This window comes from Lampetra fluviatilis, chromosome 4 (assembly GCF_964198595.1).
Source record: "Lampetra fluviatilis chromosome 4, kcLamFluv1.1, whole genome shotgun sequence".
In the NCBI taxonomy this organism is placed as follows: domain Eukaryota; kingdom Metazoa; phylum Chordata; class Hyperoartia; order Petromyzontiformes; family Petromyzontidae; genus Lampetra; species Lampetra fluviatilis.
In genome coordinates this window covers 18,175,937-18,188,022 of record NC_136278.1, presented here as the reverse complement: position 1 = coordinate 18,188,022, position 12,086 = coordinate 18,175,937, and the positions used below count along the sequence as shown (strand labels likewise).

Sequence of the window (12,086 nt, the reverse complement as noted above, 5' to 3'; positions counted from 1 at the left end):
TCCCTGCCTCGTGGTGAGGGGAGTCCAACTTTGGTTCTTCCAGACTGAGGAGCAACAACGTCCCCCGCTCTCGTGGGGCGGAGCGCCACGTCCCACCCCCACTCTCTGCCACCTTCACCTGGGCCGCCACTATGTTGATTGCTCACACGGCTCAGCTTAACATAGCTCAGCGGGCCCTAAATAACAAAAACTATAGTTTATTAGTTTGATGTGAGCGTCGTGGCTCTCGGGCCCGCACGAGTTGACGCAGATTTCCGCTTCCACCTCTGCGGGGAAGCGATTCGTCAACTCGCCGCCAGATTCACATCTCAACTCGCCTCGACTCCGAGCGAAACATCTTCCGCTCTTCAAAAAACACCCCAACCCCCCCACCTTAAGCTGGGTCCACGCCCGAGTCGAGACGAGTTGCGCGAACTTGCCAGCGGTTGTTGCAACCGGTGACCTGCGGTCGAGGCGAATTCAACCTGCAAGTGGTGTAGGACGTTGACACTTGCACGCGTCCTGTTACTCGGGGGCTGCGTGCGTGCGTGTGTCTGTGGGTGACGGGGGGATGTTTGTCGGATCACCACCTCGTCCACTGGACACCAAACTCGGGGCAGATTTTCTCGGTCGGCACGAGGTCCCTCTTATGAGTAGTGTGGAGTTGACCTGCGATAAAATCACAGCTGTCAACCCATATGGTTTACCCCGTATTCTTGTACAGGGGAATTGAGTTTTCAGGTCCATACGGCGTACTGCTGTTTCAATGCAGGAAAAAAAAACATCGTCTATTTGTTTGTGTTTCGCCCTTGCGATGGGACTTTGTAGGATGAACGGTGAGATGTATGAGGGGCACAGGATGACCAATCAGGTCTGAATTGGTCTGTAATAAGGTAGGGCGCTGATAAGGGTGTGACCAGGTATGGCGGATGTGTGTAGGATCACCACCTTTTCCACCGTAGATTTCTCAGTCAGCACGAGGTCCCTCTTATGAGTAGTTTGCAGTTGACCTGCGATAAAGTTGAACACGGGCAAAACCCGTGCCAGACCTCGGCACGCACCAATCCCTGCCACTCGCGCCCGGACCCCAAAAAAACAGATGCCACGTTCCAGACTGCCTGGGTCAAACTCACCGAGGGTTGCCACCTGTCTGGATCGAACCCGGACGACGGGTGGCAATCTCTAGGGCGAGTGCAGAGCAGGGGGGGAGCTGCTGCTTGGGGTGAGGGGTGGGGGTTGAGCTGATCGAGGTGGCGTCACGAGCGGGAAGGAGTTGTCCGTCGGGAACTCGGAGCGTCAGCGTGAAACCTGGGGCCGGGGGCCGCTGACGACACCGCCGCTTCAGGGCCCCCTCCTCTCACGGGACGCAACGGCCCCCCGGGGCACTCCACGGTCTCCGAAGAGATGCCCCCCCCCCACCCAGAGCAAATGGCACATTTAAACAAGAGCACGCATTGGCTGGTATAACCCACGTTTCGGTTTAGGGAATAGAACTGAGGCCATGAACTGCTCTGCACGATTTCATGGGACCTTTTTGTCAGAATCAAAGTGTGAAAAATAGGACTCGGTTTGACCCTTTCTGGAAATAGAACAGGTGTTAAGATGTTCAAACACAAAAATAAGATACCTCTTTGCAAGGAAGCAAAGTCTGCATTAACCAGGGGTACGTTTGGTGAACGTGGAAACAAACATGCCCTGATAATAGACATTTGCCTTCACCAAAGACAGCCTTGTTTAGAAGAAGGCTGTCTCTGGTGTTTGAACATTTTAACACCGTGTATTTTTTGCCAGAAAGGGTAACGCCTATGGTAACGCTTATATTCTTATCTTCCATGCCCTGCACGAGGTTGGGGAACCCGCTCTGTCTGTGGCGGGTGACGCGGCCCTACGTGGCGGAAGCCGCTTGCTGCGGTTCGAATTCGGCAGGCCGCCCTCGTTAATGTGGCGGTGTGTCTCTGTGTGCGTGTACAATATATAGGATTGTGTGGCGGTTAGCGCGCTGCGCTACGACCCGGGTTCGTTTACCGCTCACGGCCAACACCAATGAGGATTATCTGACCCGGTCCTGGGCCTCTCCTAGGTCGATCAGCCTCTAATGAGCACCCGGTGCGATGTGTAAACATCGCCACTGGGGAGGCAAAGACGGCCGGTCGTGGTGCTGGCCACCCACCCCCTCGTGTGCCATGCCGGCCTTCATAGGTCCTGCTCGCAAACAGCACTTGCCCCAACAGTCTGTTATCTTTGACAGTATAATAACCATGAAACACTTCTCGACGTCTGCTGCATTCACCGTGGACGTCATAGACCCCGTGACGCCATTCGAAGAACGGTCAGGCCAGGGGTCAGCAACCCAAATTCGGTAAAACAATATTTATATTTAAAGAGCCACAATGCCGTGTGATTAACGTCATTTGTGTGCCGGGTATCACGGTCGAAATTATACAACATTTGAAAATGCACTTAATTGGGAAACACACAAATCTTGCCCCCCCCCCCCCCGCCCTGTTTGAATGAACACGACAGGACCCTCCTGAAACACTGTTGAGAGTCGTCTCCGTGAGGCTTTGCTGGGTATAAACAAAGCGGAGTCGAGGCAACGAGGGCGCTGTCGTCACAGACTCGGAGCCGACGGTGGCAAGGGACCTCTCGCGTCCGTCTGCCAGGAGACAAAACGATTTAGGGCCGATGCTCCGTGGCCGGAATGACTGGCGTGGGCTCTTACCGCTGCTGCTGTAAGTGCACTCTGTGGCACGCTACCCTCCTGCCGGCAAACACCAAAGACCCCCCCACCACGACAGCCTTGAACGAACTGTTGGGGGCCAGCGGCGCTAGCGAGCGGCACCTGCACGCGGAGGTGGGGTGGTGTGGACATTGCCCGAAACGTCGCCTATAGTTTGCCTATTGTTCGCCAGTCTTAGTGACGTTGAGTCTGTGCACCACTGCCAACACAGAAGCAGCAGCAGCAGATCGTGAGTCGCGTCTATACGGAGTCAGTGGCGCCGACATGCACGGCGCATCTCTGTGGAACCCGTCACGCTGAACGTGGGTAGATGGTAGGATCACCATGGGTAGTTGGGTTCCTTTGTAGCTGCGCAGTGGCTCTCCCTTCACTGTTCGCGAGCCGAGCTGAGCGGGTTTGGCCGCTGCTGTTGTGTGATCTGCATGATGGGCCACCACCCAAAGTTCAACACCAAACCCGTGGTGGGAAAGAGAGCACGGTGTGTCGTGAAATGGGATGGGGGGGGGAAGACAATGCTGTACGCGTCATTGATGAGTACAAATTAAACTAACTATATACATGTTCTTTGGGTCTTTCGGTAAAGTTACGTAGATAAGTTCAAAAAATAAGAAACTAAGCGAAACAAATATATATATACAGGATTCAACTTAGTTTAACCAGATATGGCCCATTGAGCGAAATACAGTCCCTCTTTTTCAGAAGCGACCTGGCTCAACGAGGTTGCTTATCACGTGGACATTCATAGCAGCCAAATGTTCTCAAACGCCTGATGTCGATTCTAAATGCGGAGAGAGAAAAAAACCGGAGGACCCGAATACAAATCAACGCGACCACGGGGAGAGAGACACGCAAACTCCACATTTCGAGCAGGTGTCAGGGTCTACCTCGAATCCCACGACCCCCTTCCATGCCAGGCGAGGTAGTTTCCTGCCCTGTGAAATTCACTGCCGGCTGGCGGCCTCACCATCCCTTGCTACGGCTGTGTCGGTCAGTGGTTAGCCTTGTGACCATACTTCACCATGTTGGTCAGTGTGGGATGGTGAACGGGGGGTGTAGGGTGGTCCAAGGACCGGTTCAGGTGTCCCACCCCACGATTGACACGGTGAAATGCGATGGTCGGGTTACCCTCTCGGGAACAACGCCTTCCTTGGCTGCGTGGCCAGAGAACTCGCTGCGTGGGCGCCACGGTGGCGAGGAGATGTGGACCACTCCCGCCTGGTACACAGGGGGTCGTGGGTTCAATTTTTCTATGCGACAAGCCACTTCGTTGAGCCATAATTTGCTGCCTCTGAAAAAGAGCTATATAGCTCAGTGGGCCTTACCTAGTAAAATAATAATAAGAATCTGTATTTATACTGGAGGAGGAATCCTATGAGCTGTAAAGCTTTTATTCACAGATGTCCAGTAGGGGCGGGTAAGAACGTTCAACAAACAGTACACAAACATGATAGTAGTGCAAAGTACAATAAAGTAAACAAGTCACCCAAACACATAAAACAATTTAAACCATCCCCATCCGAGCAGGCAAAGCCCACTGAGGGATTAACTTATTGTTCAGAAGCGACCTGGCCACAAATGACAGCTCAACAAAGTGGCCCGTTGTGTGGACATTTTATAGCGGCACAAACGCTCCAAAACGCTGCTTTCTAAATATGGAAGGGGAAACGCAGAGAACCTGAATAGAGTACAAAAAAAGCCACGCGACCACGCCGCACGGATTGGTGGCATCGTTTGACCCCGTGCGTCGACGCGAGGACACAGAGAAGTGCGGCTTCAATTGTTGGCGGCGCCGACTCGATTTGCACGTTTGACGACTTCTGCCGTCACGCTCGGTTTGAACATTCTCTCCGCTCGATTGTGGCCGGGGAAAATATTGTCGCACCCGGCACACCACATCGAGCACGCATCTGGCTCTAGCCGTGGCTTTCAGTGCTTCACGTGTCACCTCCTCTGGTCTTCCAACGAACTTGAAAACGATTCCGCGAATACTTTCAAACAACACTACCCTTGTCTCTTAAGGCCACAGTGTTTGTTGACGAATGTGTTCAGGGTTCGTGTTGCTTTGTTCATTGTGCTTGTGCACCGCTGCCAACGCAGCAGCAGCAGCATCGCCAAACATTGTGAGAAATTAAGCCCTGCGCACATCGAATGTCACCAAATCCGATTGTGAATTGAGGTCCCCGTGGATGGGTGGCCTCTACCAATAGATTGTTTGGGATGCAGTGCCAGTCACGGATTCACGACGTGGGGTCAGGGTGCAGTGCCAGTCATGGGCTCTGGATGCTTGAATCACTGTGCAGTACTATTCACGGATTCAGGACGTGGGGTCAGGGTGCAGTGCCAGTCACGGACTCGGGACGTGGAGTCACGGTGCTGTGAAGCTCTACCGCCACCTGCTGCTGGACGATGATGATGACAGTGACGGCAAGATGCTCTCAACTTCCGCTCAGCTACAAATACAAACGCACTCAAGTCAATTCAGCTCACCTGGCGATCCAATTGCTTCAGACCACCACCGGAGTGGCTTTCCAAATCCACAAAACCAAGGAGGCTGATGGACTAAAACGCGCGTGCTTTCTACGTGGAGAGACAGCTACTGCCGATACCAAACACTGCTCCAGCTTGACGCACGAGACATTGCTTTCGAGTTTAACTGGGGGCGGGGGGGAGACCCATAGTTGATGTAGATTGCTCTTGCCAATACCATCTCGAGCGCCCTTGACGCCTGCTGTATATTTGCATGTTCTCCTCGTCCGACGGATATTCCCTCCACATTTAGAATCAACATCACGCTTGTTTAGAGTATTTGGGCTGCAATACATTTCCACGTGATAAGTGACTTCGTTGGGCTATCATGTGGCCAGGTCACTTCTGAAAAGAGCTTACATAGCTCAGTGGGCCTTTTCTGGTAAAAAAAAAAGTTTTGTGTTCCCGCATCTCGGATTAGCACGAATGGCCACGTACGGTGCGAATTAAGTTCAACACTCACATCTGATCGACCAAGCAGCAGTAATGACAAGCCTGACACTCGTTCGGTTTGCTTTCCGAAGCAAATGCTGCTGGATAATATCGTGTTTGGAAGCCAATAGGCTAATGGGAGCCAATAGACTAACGTGTTTATTTACGTGGAGGTGTAGAACAGAGTTAAACTTATATTTAACTTGACCCATAATGCTTCACAGCAATGAAGAATGAGTTTTTCAAAAGTTTATGCATCAGTCCACTGCTGGATGAAAGCCATCCCCATGCTGTCAGGCACGGGGAATGATTGACCGTACTTAAAGGTTCATGGGTTGGGTTGACCCGATTACCGGGACGTGAGCCGCCACCCTCCCGAGTGCTGGTCAAGCGGTCCGATTAGACGCAGCACGCCACATATCGCACTGTTCGTCGCGTGGCTGCTACTTGACTGCGGTTCCTTGCGTCCCGAGTCGTTCTCCCTCTACGAGAGCGAGGCAATGCTGTGCGGCGCGCTCAAAGTTGAAATTCTAACACGGTACTGCGATCAGTGACGAGCCACAAAATCGGCGAGACGACTTTGCACGTCACATGCCGCACCTCCGATGAGCACGGTTGGCTACGTACGGTGCAAAAGAAGTTCAACGTACATACAAATACAAACACACGTTGCAGTTTAATTCATCGTCACGTTACAAGAGTGATTTGTTAACCCAACGTTCACAACGAGGCCTCAAAAGCCAGGCTGGGCCATACCGAATATATACATGGGGTTTTTATTCCGTGCAGCCATAAGTGACCGCGCTAAGAGCACTGGACTCATTACACTTGAAAACGCTGGTTTAAGTCACTGGTGGCTGAAATCTGGATTCAAACCCAGGTTCTAATCAGTGCCAGTGCTGGGATATGTCCATTGAACCCCCCTTTATCCACCCAGCCACCTTTACGATACATTTATAAACAAAGTGTTTAATCGAGACTCCAATTGAAATAATCCACCTACTTACATATGTATGTTTACAAATTTTAAACTCATATTGCATTCGCTGTTCTCTTCATCAAGAAGTGAATTAAACATGCAGAGACACTTGTATTTGATACCCAAATTGATCAGATTCTGGTCTTATTCGTCAAATAGATGGAGCGATGACATCGGCTCACGTGCAGGTGCTGGGTGGAATAGTGCATCACAGGATCGCGGGAGATGGTAGTGGCTCGGGGAGGCCTTCATCCAGCAGTGGATTGACCACGACTGATGATGGCGATGACAATTCATTGTTGAAAACGGCTCAATCCACCACTGCGATCCGCGTGAATATCTCTGGACGGCCTGCGATGGGCTCACGTGCAGGAGATCAACGGTTAGCATCACCGGACCCATGAGGTGATGGCGATGGCATGGGAAGGCTTTCATCCAGCAGTGGATAGACAATGGCCGATGACGAACTTGCACCGCGAGAACATTCGCATTCGTATTCGAGTCGCGCCCGCGTGCTGCTCGCCACGATGTCTGACGTTTCGCACCACGTACTGGGAACTTCTTCGGGAACGGAACGGAGCGTGTTTTTTTATTAAAGAGTTGCCGGCCACCGATGGGTGCTTTGACGTAGGTCGCCCGACGTTGTCCATTAGCCCCATCGCTCGTACACACGGGGGGTGATGGCTGGCCGTTAGCCGCATGTGAGTGGTGGCCGTCAAGAGAGGGGGGGGACCGCCATTGAATATGCACAATTGTGTTTTGTAGGTTTTTCTCACGGAGAACACCGTTGTGAATCGTGCATCACGCATCATAACGATGCACGATCAATCGCCATTAGAAGTCTCTCTCCTCCTTTATCTGGAGCTGCTGCTGCTTCTTGGCGCCCGACCTCAGCGTGACCTCACAGGGGCTCTCGGTGCCGCCCATCGCGGGCTCCTGTGGACGACCTGTGGCCCCGGGGTCGGGGGTCGCCTCCGAGTCGTCCGCCCCCAGCGTTGCACTCCGATTGGTCGGCGTGAGAGCCGAGTCGTCCTGTTGAGAGTCACACGAGGAGAGAGGACAATGGTTTTGAGAAGTGGCAGCATTTGGACGTTTTTTGTTTTTATACCCGTTTCGTTCAGATGCGTCCCATCGTCTTCTCTTTTCAAGCTCTCAAAAGCATGCTTAAGTCAAGAAACAAATCAACTCAGATTGAAATGCTAATTTTAGTTGCTTGCTTGCCAATTTCGCCATTTGGGCCTGTGCTCAGCGCCCGTGACAAAGAAAAAATTAACTGCGTCGCGTGGTGGCGGAAACCAAGTAGGGAACATTTAAATGTCGGCATCGTTTCCTTAAAGCAGCGAAGAGGAAATTTAATCCATAAGAGTTTTTTTTGGGTTAAATCGCGTAAATATAAATGTGTCGTCAAACCAGCCACTGACACAGCCCAATTTGTACGGTTTGTCAGGTAAACAGAACATTCCAATTTGTTACTAGTGCAGCACACCGGTGTGTTGGAGAGCAAATCCACAACATTTACAATCTGAGTATGACGTTTCGCCAGTAATTATAAAGAGTATCATCAGGCGGACAGCCAGATTTGTGGAGAAATCCTCCTGTTTCGTTCCTTAGAGGAATAGATGTGAGGAAGTTGATCACTGGTAAATCACGGGCAGTAGCCTACCAGAGCGATGTTGAGGAACCGCAACGCAAGATCGAGGCAATGAAAACCTCATTGGAGGCTCGGCACACATTGGCCTGAAGTTGCGCCTAGCCTGGCACAATGGGCTGTGGTGACGCCACCGCTACATCACGGCAAAACAAAATCGTTGGTCGTATCCGTATGTGTACGTCACTATGACTATCATGGGGAGCAGTGACAGCACGTAACGCACTGTGTTACAAACCCGGTGGCCCAAGTTTGCTAACCAGCCATGGTTAACATCAGTGATGAGTGATATCTCAACCGGTCCGGGGCCTCGCCCAGTTCGACTCAGCCTTAAACCACCGGTGCAGGGTATTAACACAAGTGCAGGGGAGAGGGAGGCAGAGGAGCATGATACTGGTTACACCGCCCCTCCGTGCACCGTGCCAGCCTCCGTGGGTACTCACGGCACTCACACGAGCGGTCAGTAAAGCAGTCTAAGAGAGACCTATGCCTTGTTTGTGAGTACGTAATTGGTATGTGATGAATATCTGAACCGGTCCTGTGCCTCCCCTAGGTTGACCATGGCGAGCGGTGGTGTAGCGGTTAGCGTGCTACGCTATGAACCCAGTGACCCGAGTTTGATTCCTGCTCACAGTCAACACCAGTGACGATTATCTGAACCGGTCCTGGGCCTCCCCTAGCTCGACTCAGCCTCAAATGAGTACCTGGTGTCATGTGTAAACATCACCACTGGGGAGGCAAAGGCGGCCAGGGGTGGTGTTGGCCACCCACCTCCTCGTGTGCCGTGCCGGCCTTCATAGGTCCTCGCGAACAGTCGGTTAAGGCTATACTGGGGCTCTTTGTCTTTGGTATGTGACCACCAGTCCGCAGCTCCTACCTCAAACAGGACAGGCAGCTGCACCTCCCTGTAGTTGTCCTTGAAGTCGTCCAGCCTCTTCATCAAAAACCTGCACGGGGAACACGAAGCAAGCGGTCGCGTTTCTCTCCACGTGACCGTAAAACGTCGCGCGGTGCACCCAGCACCTTGGCTGAGGCTACAGGTGTGCACACACACGGCACACGCGCACACATACTAAACTTAACTATTTAAAACAATAGTTTAAATTTTACCAGGTAAGGCCCACCAAGCAATATGGCTATTTTTCAGAAGCGACCTGGCTATCACAAATGATACCTCAACGAAATGGCTTATCATGTGGAAATTTATAACATCCAAATACTCTAAATGGATATTGATTCTAAATGTGGAGGGAACAAGCGGAGGACCCGGAGAAAAATTCACGCGACCATGGGGAGAACATGCAGACTCCAAATATACAGGCATCAGGGTTGGGATCGAACCTACGACCTCCTGTATACCAGGCGAGGTAGTTAACATATCCTAGCCACCGTGATGATGATGAGAGACACCGCAAACTTCAAATATACAGCAGGCGTCAGGGTCAGTATCGAAACCACAACTCCCCGTATACCAGGCGAGGTAGTTAACATATCCTAGCCACCGTAATGATGATGAAAGACACTGCAAACTTCAAATATACAGCAGGCGTCAGGGTCAGTATCGAACCCACAACCTCCTGTATACCAAGCGAGGTAGTTTACATCTCCTAGCCTCCACGGCACCGCTCACGTGCAATACACGTGCAAGTACACATACACACAAGCAACGATGGGCACGTGCGTACAAAGACACAAGAAACGTGTGCACGTGCATCAACACGCACATTCAAACACAAAAGCCATACACATACAAACATCAAAGGCAAAGATCCCCCATGTAGACATAAGAGACAACTGGGGAAAGTGCTCTTGGCGAGTAGAACCTACGAAGGCCGGCACGGCACACAAGGGGGTGGGGGTTGCCAACACCACGCCTGACTGATGTTTACACACGACACCAGGTACTCATTTGAGGACGACTCGACCTAGGGGAGGCCCGTGACCGGTTCAAATATCTTCCAGTTCATTTGTCGTGAGCGGAATCCGAACTCGGGTCACAAGGTCCGTAATGCAGTGCGCTAACCAACACGATACCATTCGACACACACGTACATGCACACAGACACACACAAACTTGCTTAGCGTATGCTGATAGAGGGAGAGGTGGTTGGTGGTTATGATGATGCCGAGAGGATGAGGATATGATGGTGCCAACTTCTCTTACCACCTCTCTTTCTTCACACGGCGCGTGATTCTGCGCACGTGGTAAAGTCTGTTGAGGATCTTTCCATTGATCTGTGGACACAGTTAATAATAATAATAACAATAATAAACACATGAGAACAATGCAGGAACTGTTTTAATGGAACGTCTTAATGCGTACCTATTCTTAAATGTAAAATTCTTACCCATGACAGCATCATGGATACATTCTCAGGAGAAGACTGAGGCTCTATTTTATTTTTATTTTACCAGGTAAGGCCCACTATGCTCTTTTTCAAAAGCGACCTGGCCACAAATGATAGCTCAACGTGGAAATTTACAGCGGTCAAATACGCTAAACGCACGTCGATTCTAAACGTGGTGGGAGTAACCGGAGGACCCGGAGAAAAACAAATCACGTGACCACGGGGAAAGAGACACGCAAACTCCAAATATACAGACACCAGGGTCAGGATGGAACCCTCGGCCTTCTGCATACCAGGTGAGGTAATTAACATCGCACCACCGCCGCATTCAGGCTCACCCCCTCAATCTCGGCGCAGCGCTTCCTCAGCGCCAGGTATTTGCTCTCGTACAGGTGGCGACGTCTCAGGGGCAGCAGAGACTCGCTCGCCTCGGCCGCTCGCTCCGGACTAGACGCAAACTCCACCTGCGTTCAGACAGCGGTGGAGATCAGCGCGGGCGGAGTCTATGGCACGAGTTGCTGGGGCAGTGTTAGAGATAGTTTACTGTCAGTGTTGGCACTGTATTGTGTAGTGCTATGGGATAAGTGCTATGGCAGTGCTAATAAGCTCGCGATGGGTATATAGCTATGCCCGTTCTATGGGATTAGTTCTGTATGGGTGCTGTCTAGTGCGATGTGTTTTTCGCGAAGACAGTGTTTGTGATATGAGGTTAGTGCTATGGCTAAGGGGTTACTACTAAGACTATGATATTCGTGCTATGGCTGTGGGGTCAGAGCTATGGCTGTGGGGTCAGTGGTACTATGGCTGTGGGGTCAGTACTACTATGGCTGTGTGAGTCTCACCTCAGCCTCCAGGATGTGACCCCCGAAGAGCGGAGGCAGCGCGAGGTCCGCGCCGGGGGCGGCGAGGTCGAGGTCCGCGCTACCTGACGAGGAGCCCGCCATGAGGACCCCCACCCCCTCACCTCTCCCTCACTCACCCCCCTCACCTCTACCCTCAACCCCCTCACCTCACCCCCCTCTCTCCCCTCTTCTACCCTCCTCACTCGACCTCTCCTGACACCTCGCTCCACAGCCTCGCTCTCCTCGCCACGCGGATCTCTGCCGGCCGCCAACTCGCGCGAACAAACCACGAAGCTCGGGACGGTCGTCGGCAACAGCCGAATGCGAGACGCGCGGAGCGAGACGTGAGGCGACTGCTGACAGCGGGCGACGTTTCGGGCCACGGCCCCAAATGTGCCGTAGCGCACACGCTCGACGACGGAAGTGGTGACCCCGCCCCGTTGACCCTTGACCCGGAAACGTAACCCGGATGTCGGAAGTAGAGGCTCCCTCACGCTGCAAACCTGAAGCGGCCGCTTGATGATGGAGGATGGAGGAGGTAACGAGGCGCTCCCCTCCCTCCCCCCGCGTGGAGCCGCCTCCTCGTCGCACG

General features: G+C 52.3%; 1 protein-coding gene across 1 annotated transcript; it reads right to left on the bottom strand.

The window, feature by feature from the left end:
• Positions 1 to 6,334: 6,334 nt before the first annotated feature.
• Positions 6,335 to 11,617, bottom strand: TFPT (TCF3 fusion partner). The gene is made up of 5 exons (XM_078855705.1): positions 11,495 to 11,617; positions 10,991 to 11,116; positions 10,469 to 10,539; positions 9,182 to 9,251; positions 6,335 to 7,688 (listed from the first exon to the last, which is right to left on the bottom strand). Exons 1-5 carry the CDS (start codon positions 11,594 to 11,596, stop codon positions 7,491 to 7,493), a joined length of 567 nt encoding a protein of 188 aa, XP_078711831.1. The 5' UTR covers positions 11,597 to 11,617; the 3' UTR covers positions 6,335 to 7,490.
• Between the last annotated feature and the right edge of the window lie 469 nt (positions 11,618 to 12,086).